Source organism: Bombus affinis, chromosome 16 (genome assembly GCF_024516045.1).
Source record: "Bombus affinis isolate iyBomAffi1 chromosome 16, iyBomAffi1.2, whole genome shotgun sequence".
NCBI lineage: Eukaryota > Metazoa > Arthropoda > Insecta > Hymenoptera > Apidae > Bombus > Bombus affinis.
The window spans coordinates 8,015,296-8,032,071 of NC_066359.1; the positions used below are offsets into that span (position 1 = coordinate 8,015,296).

The following is a 16,776-nucleotide window of genomic DNA, read 5'->3' on the forward strand; positions in this document are numbered from 1 at the left end:
TCACCCCTGTCGCACGATCAAATAACGATGGAAATTGAATAACGTTGCTACCGGCGAAAAACTCGATCCCGTTATTGCATTATATCGCTAATAAAACGTTTTCCCATGTATTTTTCGCGCTTTTTCCAACTTTTGTCGGCGAACCAAAGGTGATATTAAGGGTATAAATATTCGTATGTAATGCGCGAAGATCTGAAATAAAACGCAGATCGACTACGATTATTGTTCCATAGAGTTTTCTGCTATTTTCTTTGCTTTCTTATTTCCATCAACTTTTTTTTTTATCTAATTCTTACAAATACGATAAACGATGTTTTATTTACAAAGGATGTGACTTTTAATAGCATTAAGTTTCACACCAAAACCATTAATTTCATTTAAGTGTCCATCGATATTTTCTTCAAACACCCCGCAACATCTCCACCGTATCTTCCCATCCAGAGAACAGCTAGAAATATCTGTTCCAGCGTTAAAAAACAATATCGACACCGAATCGTCTTGGCGACAATTGGTCAGGGATAGCCAAAAGACGTTCAATCAATGGACGCTCGATCGAACAAAAGGTGGCTGTTGTTCGCGATTGAAAGGGATGCGACAGTTTCAAAGAGCCAGGCTTTGAGACAAATAGCGGTTGATTGGCGAAATCACGGAGCCACGGGCCCTAAATTAAAGCGAAGACGCACTCAGTGTCCAATTAAAGTTCGATTCGGTCAAGTGGCTATTCGTTCGTTCGATTTCCATACTCTCTATTCGACTCTCTCTATTTTATTTTATTTCGTTATTTTTCTCTATTTTATTATTCCACTTTTCTATTCACATGTTTCTCTTTCTCTTTAGTTTCTTCCCCTTATTTTGTATTTCGTTCCGATGATAATTAGTTGTTTGATTTTTGGGTTATTAGTAGATCGTGGCCGGTGGTTATGTAAATTATTTGTACAGAAAATTGCTAATTTGATATTCAGAAATTTCGAAATTCAGAAATTTGTCTTACTGCCAGATTTTACTTGAAATATAAAATAAAAGATTAATAATTTTATCATTTAAAAAAGTATTATACGATATCAGCGATATCGAAGCAAAGCTAACCAATGTGCAAAGCATTTTATTTATAATTTAATGTTTAAAATTCATAGCTCAACATTGTTTTTATCTTGCACACGCTTAGCGTGTTTGGTCGTTAAAAAATCTACGTGAAATAATATTCGCAAGAAATAGAAACCTACAGATTAAAAATTTCGAAGGTCGAAGCATAGAGATTGTGTTGAAAATAACAACGTGAGTTCTCGCTCGCCATCTATATGCTGACGGCTAGTTACAAAAGAAGTAACTAGAAGTTGTTCCTAGACACGGTCGATAGACCTGATCGATAGTTTTAGGACCACCTCTTGCCTTTTGTTTCATTCATTCTTTTGTGACCCTTCTAAGTGTGTGCAATAAAGGTTTTTCTGCTCCGAGAAGTGTGGAGTTATTATCCATATAACATAATAATAACTAACGCGATCCTACCTCTAAAACATAAAATAACAACAGATTGATTGTTTAGATTGATAGAAAAATGTCTCAATATAAAATTTCTCCAATCGAAACTTCGTTCAGAGAGAGTCGAATATATCTACTGAAAATTTACGAATCGGAAGTTTTCCAATTGGAACTTTGTATAAATCGGACATTCGAAAATTCAATTTTTCCTGCCACGTAAGTACGAATAACGAACAGAAGAAAACAAACGGCATAGTCTAACGAATTCCCGCTTTTCTGTTCGCCAAACAAAACCTTTAAAGAAACAGAAAAGACAAGGAAACAAGGTAGAATTTCAGAAGCAAGGCACTTGGTGTTCGGTGTTCCTCGACGTTGCGAGCCGACTGCCTCGAATTAAAGACATACGCGCGGTTCTTCTCTTTCTCGCAGCTCCTTTCCACGGAGAACACCTCAGACTGATCGAGAGATTCCCATTTTTTATTTCATTCCGTTTGAAACGCTTTTCCGGAACGGAATCCCCCTATAACAACTGGTTTCAATTGCTTGCTTTCTTCGTGTCTTCGATTCGAAAATTAAATAATCCAGCCCACGGCCGATTTTTCCGTTCTGTTTATTCCCTATAGTATGTTTCAATAAAGTGATTTGCAATCGTATGAGTGAATTCAGATATCAGATATTTTCAATACATTGGCTATTGATAAAAATAGTGTTCGATCGTAGTTGTGTCGTGGTTGCAATACGAAATATACTAGTATACTTGTAAGATTACTTGGTAGTATCATAATGAGTAAATAGATGCATTCGATAACGTTAAAATAAACAAAAAGAAACTTGTTCTGCTCTTCTCGTCAAGTTTTCTTTCCTTTCTCCTTTTCTTGTATTTTCTAATGTCGAAGGAACTCTGCAGAAATACAACAGAAGGAAGTACGAATCGATGTTACAAAAGTGTAGGAATATCTATTTGCCTTTCTATAATTGTCACCCGCGGAAATATATCAGGAGCAAAAAAGGAAGGTTGCCACGTCGCAAAATAAAATACTCGAGACTTTTGCTGTCTGAACCGACATGAATTTGTAACGCATTTTTACCGTGAGCGAAGTGAACTCTTTCTACGTATATAACGGGCGTGCAATACGAATGCCCTGTCTTGAACCAAACGTAAGATGTATATTTTGCTGCCTCGTACAATTTTAGTGATTAATTTATCAGGTGTAACGTAACAGAATGGAAAAGATCGTATTTGTTTTTTGTTTCCTATTTCGAAAATACATTTATAGAGAGATTAGCAGGGTAGACGCATTTGAAACACCCGTTAGATTCGAGTACAACACTGAAAGTACTAACAGCGTCGACGTCGTCGGGCCAGGATACACTTCAAGTGTACACTGAAGTACTAAAGTGCCATGGCGTGTCTGCCAGCAAGAGTGGCGTCTATACAGGGTGGTCCAGTAGCTATTGCACTGGAGGAGGAAAACAAGAGCCACTTCGAAACGTTCGAAACGCTACGGTCTTTCCCCACTGCAGTCTATCTCCTTCGAGATAAACGCGAAAAGTTTCGGTGGGTATTTGTGAAAGTCTTTCTATGTAACAGTCCCGTCAAAATTTGGCAAGAAAATTCATCGGTGTTGAATAGAAGACCGGGTAAAAATTGGTTAAAGATTTAACGAATCGTATATACATTCTTTTGGATTATAATCGATAAGATAAAAAACCGTGGCGAAGTTTTTCAAGATCTCGTAAAAATTCTCCAAGTATCGAAACACTAAGGTGTTATATTTAGTTAGAAAGTATTAATTGCATAACTGTAAAGTATAAATTTCATAGAATGCTACTTACTGTTTTTTGTGAAGGTGACGATCTTGAGGACCTTGCCGAAACGTGTGAATATCTGCAACAAAAATGAAAATACGAAATTAGTGAAATTTTTAGTTAATTCAACGCGAAATAGAGAACTTGCCATGTACAAGATAAATTCGGAAACGATCGATATGTAATCCAATTATGATTTCCAACATGATCGTTCTACCAGGTAGTTAAGCTAATAATTCCGATACTCAAACGCGAACTCGTTAGTTTCGCAAATTAAACCAGGATTTTATTTATTATACGAAATACTCTCGATATGATGGAGAATTCACGATTCTTCACACATAGATGCACATTCCATGCATTTTATTTTTTAATTGGAAAACTTCGATACCACAGATATTTCGCGACACATTTGAGAAATTTTGTAAATTCGCGCTATTGTAAATAAATCAACTACGTATCTCGATATTAAATATTGAACAGGTGCGTTTAATTAATTAACGTCACTTTTGCCCGCGTCCCGATGATCGACAAACTCTTCTCAAAGCAAATAAGCTAATAATACCAAATACGCTATAAGAATATTACAATTTTTGTAATCTACGCATGAAATTAATTTGGCTATACAGGATGTGACAAAATTCTTTGACGCAGACTAAATCGTTAGATGAACAGAGTCTTATTTCATTTGTGATATCTCAATTGAAACAAAGGAGGAGGAAATATGAGATAATTACGTAGTAAAGTATGGAGAGATTAATGTAAATGTTGAGGGTTCCTACCCCATCGTTAAGGTAATTAAAAGCTTCTGATTCGCAGAAATTTTACGCTTTGGCTGGGCCTCGAATTTTATCCGACTCGAAAAAACGAAATTCGTTAATTAATCCCTTGATTCTATTCTTCGTTCTCACACCCAGCATAATTAGAATATCGTACGATTTAAAATTATCTTCATTTTCATAGTCCGAAATGTTTACGGAAGCACATTTGTTTTTAAATAATTTATTTACCTTTGGTTGGTCTCTAAATAAATCCGAACAAATAAATTTAAATATCATTATCGTTCTAATTTCCCGAACAATTTTTTCTCAATTTGAAAGACAATTTCTCATTATTAAAACCTGTGGAGAGGCTCGAATCAATAACCAAACTAATTTTCAACCATACAGGTCATCACGTGTAACAAAGCACCTATCTTCTCGTTTCGCTATTAAACCTCCAATTCTCATATAGTTGGCCAAAATCGTTAAAAGCGTAATCGAGTAGATTCAAAAATGGTTATCGCAGCTTGGAGCAACGAAACAAACAACGTGTGCAGGCGAAAATTGTGCTTCCAGCCGCGGACTGATAATCGCGATCAACGCGAAATCGTCGTCATTGTCATACATTTCGTCGGTCGAGTAGACCAGGCGATCGTATTAATAATACCAGGACCAATATTTGCCTTGGTCCATGGACTTGCGATCACCTGCGCCAATTCCCACTGAATCATCGTATAGAGTTGCCACTGGTTGCTCCGTTCTCTTGTTATTGCGGAGCTTGTGACAAGAAAATTACCGGAAATGGGATAATTATGTCTTATTGATGTTATTCCAGCGATAGTTAATATTGTTACTTGATATTGATATTTTAATAGATTGTTCGTGTTGGATGATAATTTAGTTTTCTTAGCTCGTTGAGCGTATGTTTCGATTCATAATTTCTCTAATATTATTTGATCTTCCAATTTCTACATTTTCACAATAAATTTTTATACAGCTGGGCATTACAGTTTTAAGTGAAATCTAAATTAAAAATATAATACGATAGTACGACGAACCTAAAATTACAAGAACATCAAACAGTGACTTTCGTGGACCGTAAAAAATAATTAATGTTCGTATCTCGGGAATTTTAAACGAAAAGAATTTTTTACACACTGGGATTTAAATATTCGGCGGATTTAAAATTGCAAGAAATATACGAGGTTCGCATTGGTAAAATTCGTAACACGAAAATTATAGTAACCATGACTTTGTACAAATATTAAATTGCGATGAAGAATTTAAAAATGCACAATAAATAATACTTATAAACATATATAAAAATCGTATATATGTATTAAATTTTGCGAATAAACGTCTCCCCATTTAATATAAAATTCTAGCTCGTACATTCCCGAAGTTATCATCTGATATAACTGGCGGTTTTTATGAAATTTAAATTTTAATGACGTAAACGTAACAGTACGTTTCAATGAGAATTTTTTAACGAGCCACTCGTTTCTCCTAATATCGGATAAATCATGACCAATTAGCGTATGTACAAAAAAGAGAAGAAAAAAAGACGAAAAAGACGCATCCATATATTCTTCGTATTAAAACAGTCGGTATAACAGTAAAATCATCATCCTTGTACGATATTCGATAAAAATAATTAGACGATCGATCATCCGATCAAATTACCATTAGTCCACAAATAAAAAAATTACTCGGTATTCTAAAAGATCCGAAAACAAATACGATATGTTTACAGACACATACTGGAATATTATATTATATACACGTCTCGGTAATTAATCGGATATGCTTAATCCCGAAGATTGTGTCAAAATTTTTCTTAATTTTTGTAATTAGACTGCATTTATCGGAAACTGAAAGTTGCGAAAAAGGACAAAATACGTATAACATAGATAAAAATTATAGTATAACTCGCTATGATATCTAGAGGGTGAAACAAATCTCTGTGTAGATTCCATTTCTTTAATTACGTCTATAAATACCAAGTTACATAAAAGTTTACAGTCTATTCATAGCTAACTGCATCGTCAATCTTCATCAAAGAGCCATAAGCTCTAAAAATAAACTACGTATGAAACCACCCTCGTGTCCACCGTAAAATCCACTGTAAAAGCACTACTACACCTGCAAAAAAATGTCTCTCTCGAATGAATCCCCACAGTGAAATATTTTTAGCGACGGATTATACTCGTCAAACTATTATACTAAATACTGTGGCGCGCGGTTGATATACTGTGCATACGTCACGCAAGAAACGGCCTGAGAAACGTCTCTGATTTAGCTCTGTTTTAAAGAGTTCGTCCTCGTTTTAACCGCGGCACGCTCTAAAGCTCGGATAATTAGATTTTTCGCGTAAACAACAAAAGGATCGTCCAGCGTATTTTTATCCATCCGGCCGCGAAACAGCCGTGAAAACGGAAACGGAAAAGAGGAGAATGTAACGGACGATACGAGGGACCCGGCTTCGTGGCCGCAATTAAAATTTTAATCTCTGTCTCAGGGATAATAACTGCACCGTTATCGTGCTCGATTAAGCACACAGTCTCTCACGAGATGCAATCTCTGTCGGTTGTATCGTGAAAAATCCGCGTGACACGTACGTGCAACTAAGGAAATATTTGTGTGTTTAAATAATTTTGCTAAGGATTTTTTCATTATTTAATTTTCTCGTTCGCAATTTACAAAATAACTCCACTGCCTTCGAAGGTCCCTGTTACTCAAATTTCCAATTCTAAATTTTTCCTCCAACTTTACTTGATGCTACTGATGGTATAATCATCCACAAGAATAAGGATAATCTCCTTATTCAGATTATCACATTCTTGGGGGGGAAAAAAATGAAAAAAGGGGAAAAGAATCACATAGTTCTAATATTCAGTAATACCAGAAATATTAGTAGTACTCATTCTAGAAAATAATCTTCTCGCCACTATAATAAAAAGTAGTAGTAGTAGTAGTATTTCATTGTACAAGTGTGTAATACCATCAGTAAATAACTGAATCTCATAAAAATGCATGACACCGAGTTGACGCCAGAAATATCTGCAAATGTGAATGGGAATCGCGCGACGGAGGGGCTGGATTCGTATAACTGGGGAGAGAGCTAGCTAATGCAAGCAGTGTCACGCGTTTTAGTTCTCATCGAATATTCAACATCGGCGTTGTGACGGCTGAATGAAGAATTTATATTTTTCGTCGTCGCTACGATAAACCCGCCGCGTTTGAAAATAAAGAGGATGGTGAATGAAAATGGGAGGGAACGGGAAGAAGGGCTGTGACAGCGATGTACTTAAAAGAGTCGCATCGGTGCGCTAATCGGCCCTTTTCGATTCAGTATAATATCCTCGTTCCGTCTTTTAGACTTGTCAATTGCAGCTGCCGTTTTCATTAACTTACTAACCCACTGATTTATTAACTCATTTACATACCAATTTACTAACTTGCTGACGTACTAATTTTAACATCAGAGACTGATCAAAATTTTTCATCTGTTACATATAATGGAATAAACGAAATCGACTGTTTTTCTGTTGCGAATTCGTGAAAAACTGGAAATGCAGCAAACCAAGAGATGAATAAACAAAGGAGGCTAAAAGCACAGGGAAAAAGCAAAAAGTGATCCGAAATCAATGGAAATTCTCTGCGTCCTTTCTGAACCATTCGGCCGCTAATTATTTAAACTCGACCCTTATTTTCTGCAAACGAGCCGTCGGAAAAGCAATCCCCTTCCATTCCCTCGTTGGCGGATTCCGCGAAATTAACCAGAAAATGAACAGAAACAGTACGCAGAGGCGTGTAAAGCGTCGCTAATAACAATAAAAATTGCTACTTTCCACAGACAGATGCTCATTATCGTTAACACTCGCGCTGCTCACGGAAATGGCCCGTTTTTAGGGTAATTGCGTCCAGATTCGAACTTACTCCCCCGAGAGTGAAACGAGTGTTTAACATTTATTCGATTTTAATCAGTGCCGGTTTTATCGAACAATATTATCCGACTTTACCACGACTAATTTAATCAAATTACGAGGAAAGCGTGCTTTCCTTTGTTGTGGTTATTACGAATTATCATTTGCACGGGATTATAAATAATAATATTAAGCGTAATCTTTGATATATTTAAAGCTGAAGTTGTTTAAACCTTGTACCGTGAAGTTTTCATTAAATAATTTTGATAATAACGTAGAACATGGAAAAAGGACTTACGATACCTGTATATTCAGGTATAGATATGTAAATCCGTGGTACGCATGTATATTAATCGATATATACGAATTTTATTTCTTTACGGATATTGAATATCCAAATAACGTGGTATATATTGTGGTGATGTTATTCCACCGTTTAAAAATTCTAACAATTTCATTCTTCAGAAAATATCAATTTCAATGGAAAATTTTAACCTGATTATACTTGTCAGAAACCATTAATAACGATATTAATAACTCATTAATATCAATATCATGTATATCGCCTTTAATCTCTTTAAGCCAACTAAAGCAAATTCTAGTATCAATTACGTAGACAACAAAACACTACACCATCGTTTCTCCATTACAAATTTTTAAACGATTATACCCACCAAAGATTCCCCATTGACGATAATATTAACTAAAACCTCCATGAAATCCGATTAAAAAGATAACAAATTTAAGGTCCGATAACTTTGTAAAGGACGATCAGAGATCGATCGAACGATGAAGCCCATACTTCAAGATGCCATTTGGTTCACCCCGATTGGACTTTCGGTTTCTAAAATATCGTCGTTGGAAGCGAAATCTAATTTTTCTGGTTTCGCTATCGCTGTCCCGATCTCTCACTCGCACCAACGCACTAACCTATCGCAAGCGAGTCACGTGCGCGCTACTCAATGACACCCGTTGAATCAGCGAGTTTTTACTACTACTAGTAACAAGTACTCACTTCCAGGAAAGAATGTGGGGCATGCCGTTGACTGGTATCACTGTGTCCTAGAGCTAAACTTTGCAAGCTCATATCTTAGGAACGCATGGATATCGACTTGAAACAAGGTGCATTTTCAAGAAGATGGTTTTCTTTTGAGAAGATTTTCGGGAGGAATTTTAAAATACTTTGTAGTATTCGTATTTCGTGATTAAATTTTGAATTGGATAGGTTTAGATCGTTTCTTTGAGAATTTTAGAATATTATAAGTTGGAATGGTCTGATCTGTGACATAGAAATCGGAATACAAGAGAAATCTTTAGTGATTATGTAAGTATGGGAATTAAGAAAGTATTATTATGCAAATATGTCTAAAATGTTCAAAGCAGTGAGTTTATTATAGTAACTCATAGGTGAGGTATAATATCAAAATCTAAAAGAGTAACGAATCAAATCCTCGGCAAATCAATTTTGCCACTCAACGAACCTTCGTTCGAATCATTAAAAAATATCCAATTAAATACTTCGTCGCACGATCACCAAGACAAAGAAATCTATTAATCTAACGATCTAACGATTTGACGTAATAATTAAAAAGAAACGGTGCTTTTTCCAAAGTTCGTATAACAAACGAACGATAATTCCTCGCAGCATAAACGCCCCGGGATAAAGCAAGCAACGTAATTAACGAAAATCGAGCCGGTTGCAATCCCCGTGTGCACTCCGATTCCGATTGCATTTTCGAATTCCGTAGAATCGATGACGTTTCTTTCGCCAGCGGCCACGATTCGCGCGCGGTTTTGTTTAATTATTGCCGACGGTTATTTCGTCTGCTCGCCGCGGTTATTTCGGCTATCAGTGACGGGCAATTTGCCCGTTTGCGTTTTTCAACCGGCTCCTGGCTACCTCTTTCTCTGTCCAGCCCCATAGTTCGATTCGTTCGGTTTTGATCGCGGCGACGAAACTATGATCACGAATTAATGGAAGGAAAATTCGTATCGTTTTGGCGGACGAGATTTCTATTAACAGTCTCGATACGACGCGGCGCAAATTGCATTTGCCAACTCTGTTTTCGAAGAAGGGAACGACGAATCCCAGTGAATATTGCTCGCAATTGTTTCTCAGTGCCCCGGAAAAATACTTTCGTTGGTCTAATGTAAAGAAATAAAGGAGTTATTAAAGTTCTTTTATTTTTCTCCTAAGTACGAAGAAACGATCGTTTTATTGGTAATAATTTAGGACGAATATAAAACTGTTAACCTTTTGCTGTGGACGTTCAACTATCGATTAGTATTGAAAACGATGTGGACGATAACTTTCAATTAGTATCGATAGCGATACGGAAAGAGCAACGAAACTTTTGTAGTAGATCTATCTGACTACGATTACTCGCAGAAGTTTGTATATGTCCAATGAAAAAGATAGTTTTTATTATTTTTTATACTCTTTATTGGCCGGTTGCTCAAGTAGTATATCGACTACCTTCTTCTTCTTAACTACTTATCTAAGTGGTCTGTTAATTAAATACAATACTTATAAAGAATCTACTACTTACTACCTTAACATATTATTGAAATATGTAGCAATTTTTTAGACTTCTGCTACGACATGTTTACGAAAGAAACGTATAAAAAGATAGATGATAATTAAAAGACTTTCGACGAGAGAAAGAATTCTTCAGAAATCGTTTAAATATCGATTCCCGACGCAATTATTGGCAACTCGAATCGCGAGAATATCGGCAAAATCGCGCTCGAAACGCGCTCTCTTTTTACCCTCCCTTTCGATGGTAAAAATTACGCTGTTGTCGTTCGAACGGCTGTACTCTTTCTCGAACGCGCCAGCCTTTGAACAGCTTGATTTCCCGCGGGATTTTTCGTTGAAAACTTGCTCGAGTACGGCCGCAGGATCGAAAGTATCGACGCGAGCGATACGGCGATTGAATCCCAGCCGTGGGCATAATTTATTCCCCCGAAAATGGGAAATTTATACGCGTTAGTATCCCTAATATTTTATTTGCCATAATTTTTCCAATATTTTTCATCCTTTCCGTAATTCGGTTTGATATAATTATGTTTTTACAACTCGGTATTTAATTACATATCCCGCGATTTGATTATACATTTATACATTTTTAAAGGAAGCTAATAAAATTACGTCTTTTACTATAAAGGATACTTTTCGAATCAATACAAATGATATTTTATTGGCGAAATTAATGTCGCGAGAAGAATATTTGTAAAAGGAAATTGGAACAGCTTAATGTTAGAAAGTTTTGATACAGTTTCAAAGAAAAAGTTATAGAAGTTTTTCAATAATTTTATACAATTTTATGGCAGAAACCGGCATGACTATGATTAAAACGAGTGACATAATTTATTTAAAACGAAATGAAGCGGGATGAGGGATTAATTAACGCGGAGAAAAGTTTGGCTTCCTCCTATCGTACTTTAAAAGCAGAATTAGTTAATAAATTAGTACTATTATAAATTCTGAATATAAAAGAGTATAGTCAATATGAAAAGTATCATTATACGTTATATAATACTTAAAAGTATGATATTACAATATCTAACGCAACCAGAACAAAATACGAACAGCGTAACACATTCTGCGAATTAAAAATGAAAGAAAGTTTCAGGCTCGATATTATTCGTCTAACAAATTTATACACGCGGCGTCGTAAAAAAACTTGTATCCTTGATATAGCCACGATTGAAGGGGGCGGCGTAATTTTTTAAATTATACCTCGTTTTTTGATTTGTCAATATTTACGACAGGAACTGCAGGTTGATTAAACATTTATTCGCATCACGACGTTGAACGTATCGTTTTTCAGCAACAAAACGTATTACATATCGCTTGTTTGATAGCGGGACATAAAAACGGAGCGAAACAGAGGGGTGGAAATGGAAATGAGAGGATAAAAAATTCAACGGCAATCCGCGGTTTCGTTTAATTAAAATACAGGCAACCGGGCATGATTTTTTTTCAATAAATATCCACCGCCGCGGACCGCGCTTCTATCGCGTTTGACGTCACTTGGAAACTACGCTTAACACGTAATGTATTTGTTATTGCCGCGTTTTAATACTTAACGCGATATCGTCCGCCTTCTCTCGTTTCCTACCATCTTCAATTTTTCCTCTTTTCATATTTTTCCCTTAAAATACTTCCTTCTTTCCCTTTTTTACAGTATCGATATGCAATTTTTGAATCCTGAATAGGAATTGCTTTCTGAATACGAAGATCGTTGTTATTCGTATTATACGTGACGTTGCTTCAGTGCAATGATTTTATTGACTTTCCCAAATAATTTCATCCACTTCACTGCAAAAGTATAGAAAGGTATTGACTCTGAAATTACAAAATAAAATAACGCCATAGATAATATATCACGGAACCATCAACTGACAAAAATTCTCGAAACTCAAATGTTTTCTCCTTTCCTCCGTTCACGTACCACATCAATTTCCAAAACTCGGTATATCCCCAACCAAACCGCGGAGAATTCAACTCTGACAAAATTAATGGTATTACCGAAAAACCAAAGGCGTTAGAATCACCGTCTACCAATTTACACAGCAAGTTTAAGGTCGATATCTAGAAAGTTTTCTCATCGCGGTGGCAGGTCTCGATTCAACTGCAAACTCGAGCGAAAAATTCTTAAACGACCCCACAACCCCTCCCATTACCTCGGCGACAGAAGTCCATTTCGGTGGCTGCAAGAGGCCGGTCTAGTGGAAATGACGACACAATGAAGGAGCTGATAATAAACCATCCCCGGCTATATTCTCGGCGAATTATATTCCGTCGGTTCTATCGAAAAATTCAATGGACTTTGGACAATGGACGAAAGCTATGGATGATACGAAAAAATGTTTGAAACAAATGTTGTGCAATTCTTAGGGGTACGCGTATCATACCGATATTTATTTTCCCTCGCGATGATCTGGGAAAGCACCGGGGGATCTAGGAAATCACGATTATATTTTCAAATGGAAACTACATTTTTATATTCCATATTCGTGTAACCGACATCAAAACATTTTCAAAACGCTACTTACTTGTATTTTTTGCATAAACCACTATCGAGATATTAAACGACAAAATTGACATGCCAGCGGCATTGGCGTCATCCGATGAACACGTCAGCCGTTCTACATCACGATGGCTCTAAAAAGTGCCGATTCCACGTGTACTAAATAGTATTCCGAAAATAGCTAGTCGCTTGTCCTTCTACGCGTTCATCATTTAAAAGTTTTGATATCAGCTAGAATAATAAGGACTAAAAAAGATGTAATTACCATTTCAAAACATAATTATGATCGTCACAGCACTTTTCAAGATCATCGCAAGATAAAGTAAATATCGGTATGATACGCGATCCTCGAAATGATACAATATTTGTTTCGAACATTTTTTCCTATCTTCTATAGTTTTCGAGTTATTTACGCGTCTCCAGGTAAAACGAATACACTGTATAACAGCGATGGTTCATTATGAACATCTAGGCGTCTTCAACTAAATACTAATTGAGAATATCAACGATTGTATCCCATCGCCAATGTTAAATACAACGAACAATGAATTTATTTAAATTCCTCTGAAATACTCCTATTTTCCGGTTTTGTAAATACATGAATTATTATCCGCAAATAAACTAAATGATAACGACGACAATTATGGGGCAAAACGATGTAAAAAGGCCGAGCGAACGTTGCAAAATGGCTAGCAATAAAAAGAGCACGACACGTGCTCGTAATTAAACACAATCACGTGTACCTCTGTGACAAAACATTTTCCAATAAACTTTCACTTTCGATGCTTTTCAATTAACCGACCTTTTCACCGTGCAAAAATTCCTCTCCGTTACGCGTCTCGTTATTTAAAAAAAAAAAAACCATTCCGTCAAGCTATATTTCCCTCCAAGTTCGAATTTCTGCTCAACGAGGCTATCAACGGTTGATTGGCATAACTTTCGATCATTTAAAAAAATTCTACGAATTTTTTATGATTTATGCGAGCGTTTTTGGATCCAAGCTGTCGAATTTTTTAGGAAAAGTTAAGAGAAGAGGAAAAATTAAAAGATCAGATATTGGAGATTATTATTCGATCGTAATTGAGAGAAATTGGAAATGTATTAAATGTATTAAAATACAAAATAATTAAACGGTTGTACTAGTAGTAATATTTCGCCAAACAGAATATTACAAAGGAGCATTCAGTTACTATATAATTGTAAGAGTTATTATGACTCACAAATGAAAAAATATGATCAACGAAAAAATAACACTAACAATTCACAGCCATTCAGCTTCCGAATGAAATATTGTATTTCACAATTTTCCATTCGTTTATTTTCCACCTTTACCATGTTATTTGTATCCATTACAGAACACGCGGGAAAAATTCAGTCTTCTATTGTAACCAATCAACATTCAATTTCTCCAATTTTCCCAACAAATTTTAGGCTGCATCTGAACGTTTAATAAACATTTCCTGCATTCACGTACGAAGAGAGCGACTATTTTCAATATTTCTCCAGTGAAATTAATATCGAATTTTGTGTCAAATATTCTTTAAAAAAAAATATCCAGGCTCTGAAACTAATATTCGCTATGGAAAAATGAGAAAAATATTTAGAAAACTAGAAAATGTAGGAAATAGGAAAAAAATTAAAAATTGTATAAAAGAGGGACGTTAAAAAAAAAAGAGAAAAATGTATATAAAAATCGCTCTTCATTTGGATGATTGTTCCATGCTGGCAACAGTATGTTTGCCCGTTGATTGTCAAATCACGTCACTGTCAACGTGGTCAAAATAGAGAACAGCAATCGCTTCTGTCGAATATCGATGAGAATCGATTCGTGGTATATGTAGTGTGAAAGCGGCATTAAAGCCGCTGATGTAATTCGAGCACGTTTCACGTAACACACAGATGTTTAAACGTCTAAATAATCTCCTTAAAACGTAGTCTCTATTCTATGATGTTATTTAATCCAGAAATTATTTATTCCATTTTAAATGCAGATATTTTATGTTACAAAACGTTTTAAAAATACTGTATACATTACACATTAATTTATCCTATATGAAATTAATACTAATATAAAATAAACTTTCAAATATACCAATGCACCTTCATCGAACGCAAAACCAACCCTTACTATTAATTTCTTCTACATAAAATAAAGTGGTCTGCCCCAACTTTTGAATACACCTGTACGATCAATCTCGCAAAACACAAAATCCACAATTTCTACTATATGTTCCTATATAAGGTAAAACTCTGAACTTTTGAACCCCCCAAAAAAAGAAAAGAAAAAAAAAGACGAAATCTTCCCTTATTATTATACTTTTTGCTATATAAAATAAAACTCCAAACCTTTAAATGGGTGTGTATACATATATACATATATATATATATATAAAATAGGGAACGAACCCTTCGTACTCACTAATTTACCCGTAACACCGCGACAACAACCATAACACGAAGGAAGAGAGTTCATTCGTTTATTCCGTGGAAATGATGGTCGTTCATCGGTCTCCAGGGAACCACCTACGTTCGTTGCCAGCCATAGCAAACGTCGACCCTTTCATGGTCACCGTGGCACGCATCGTCGACAGAGGGGTCGCATTGTACATATTGATTGATGTAACAGTTATTAATTCGCGTTCTCGATTATCGACGCGTCTGCGACCGTCTCTCTCTCTCTCTCCCTCTCCCTCCTCCCGTCGTTGCTAATGCAATAACGAACAATAATAGTAACGTAATTTCGGCCATATCCGCGTCGACGATCCGACATTATTCGCGCTTGATGTACACGTGATCGAAACTATGCGAGTAAATTTGGATCCCGGTCGAATTTTACATTTATGATTATATATCAGTTGTATATTGACAATGTGAAAATATAAACTGCTTTTCTGGTACTAATATAGTAACTGTACTTTATTATACCGTAAAATTTCAAAACGTACACCCTTTTTTCCCTTTTCATAGTTTCATGAAGTTTTACGGGACTTGTCCGTCATGACAATATAGAAATAAACAACAATCCAAAAAGCCTTGGGTATACAAATAATTTTTAATTTACTTCTAATCTAACTTAAACAAATTTAAGGTACATTTAATATGATTTATTATACCTACGTATGTGGATACGTCAGATACTAATCATTTTAACTATGTACAATGGCATTTTAAAAATTCGGATTTTCTTTATCGAATTTTTCATATCTTCATAAATCTTTCTCGTGCAAAATAATCTAAAAATTAATTAACAAGATTTCTTTTATCTGTCAGATTAAGAAACATTTCTAACTTATACCAGTCGACAGTTTTCTACAAATATATTTATTCATATATATTACTGCTTCGTGAAATATTTCTATAATGAACCAGTATATAATTTCCATAACTCCCGCGGCTATAATTAAAACAACAAATCCTCGAAATGAATACTGAATCTGTAATAAACACTCCTATATAACAAAATAGCATATTACACGAGGCAGACGGTTGAATGAAATAATTCATAATCCCATCGCAATAACCATCCACGTGCGTTAAACAAATTTTTAATCCACGATAGTTATTAAAAATCATACATCATAACAAAATATGAATTTAACGTAGCATATGAAAAAATAATCTCGATGATCGATCGATACACGTGTAAATATGCATAAATCACAAATTCTCACTGCTTCGTGAAATTTATCTGAATAATAGAATCTTGAATCGCAAAGAATTCGTATTGAAAATTAAACGTTGCAATGGCAACATAAAATTTTGGTT

At 35.4% G+C, this 16,776-nt stretch overlaps 1 protein-coding gene across 27 annotated transcripts in view; it reads right to left on the minus strand.

The window, feature by feature from the left end:
- LOC126925546 (polypyrimidine tract-binding protein 2) overlaps positions 1-16,776 on the minus strand; it is a 417,994-nt gene that overhangs the window by 25,305 nt on the left and 375,913 nt on the right. For all 27 annotated transcript variants that reach the window (XM_050741213.1, XM_050741209.1, XM_050741196.1 and 24 more), the window contains one exon: positions 3,316-3,367. In XM_050741213.1, coding sequence (XP_050597170.1) covers positions 3,316-3,367 — 52 coding nt within the window. The remainder of the gene's footprint in view (positions 1-3,315; positions 3,368-16,776) is intronic.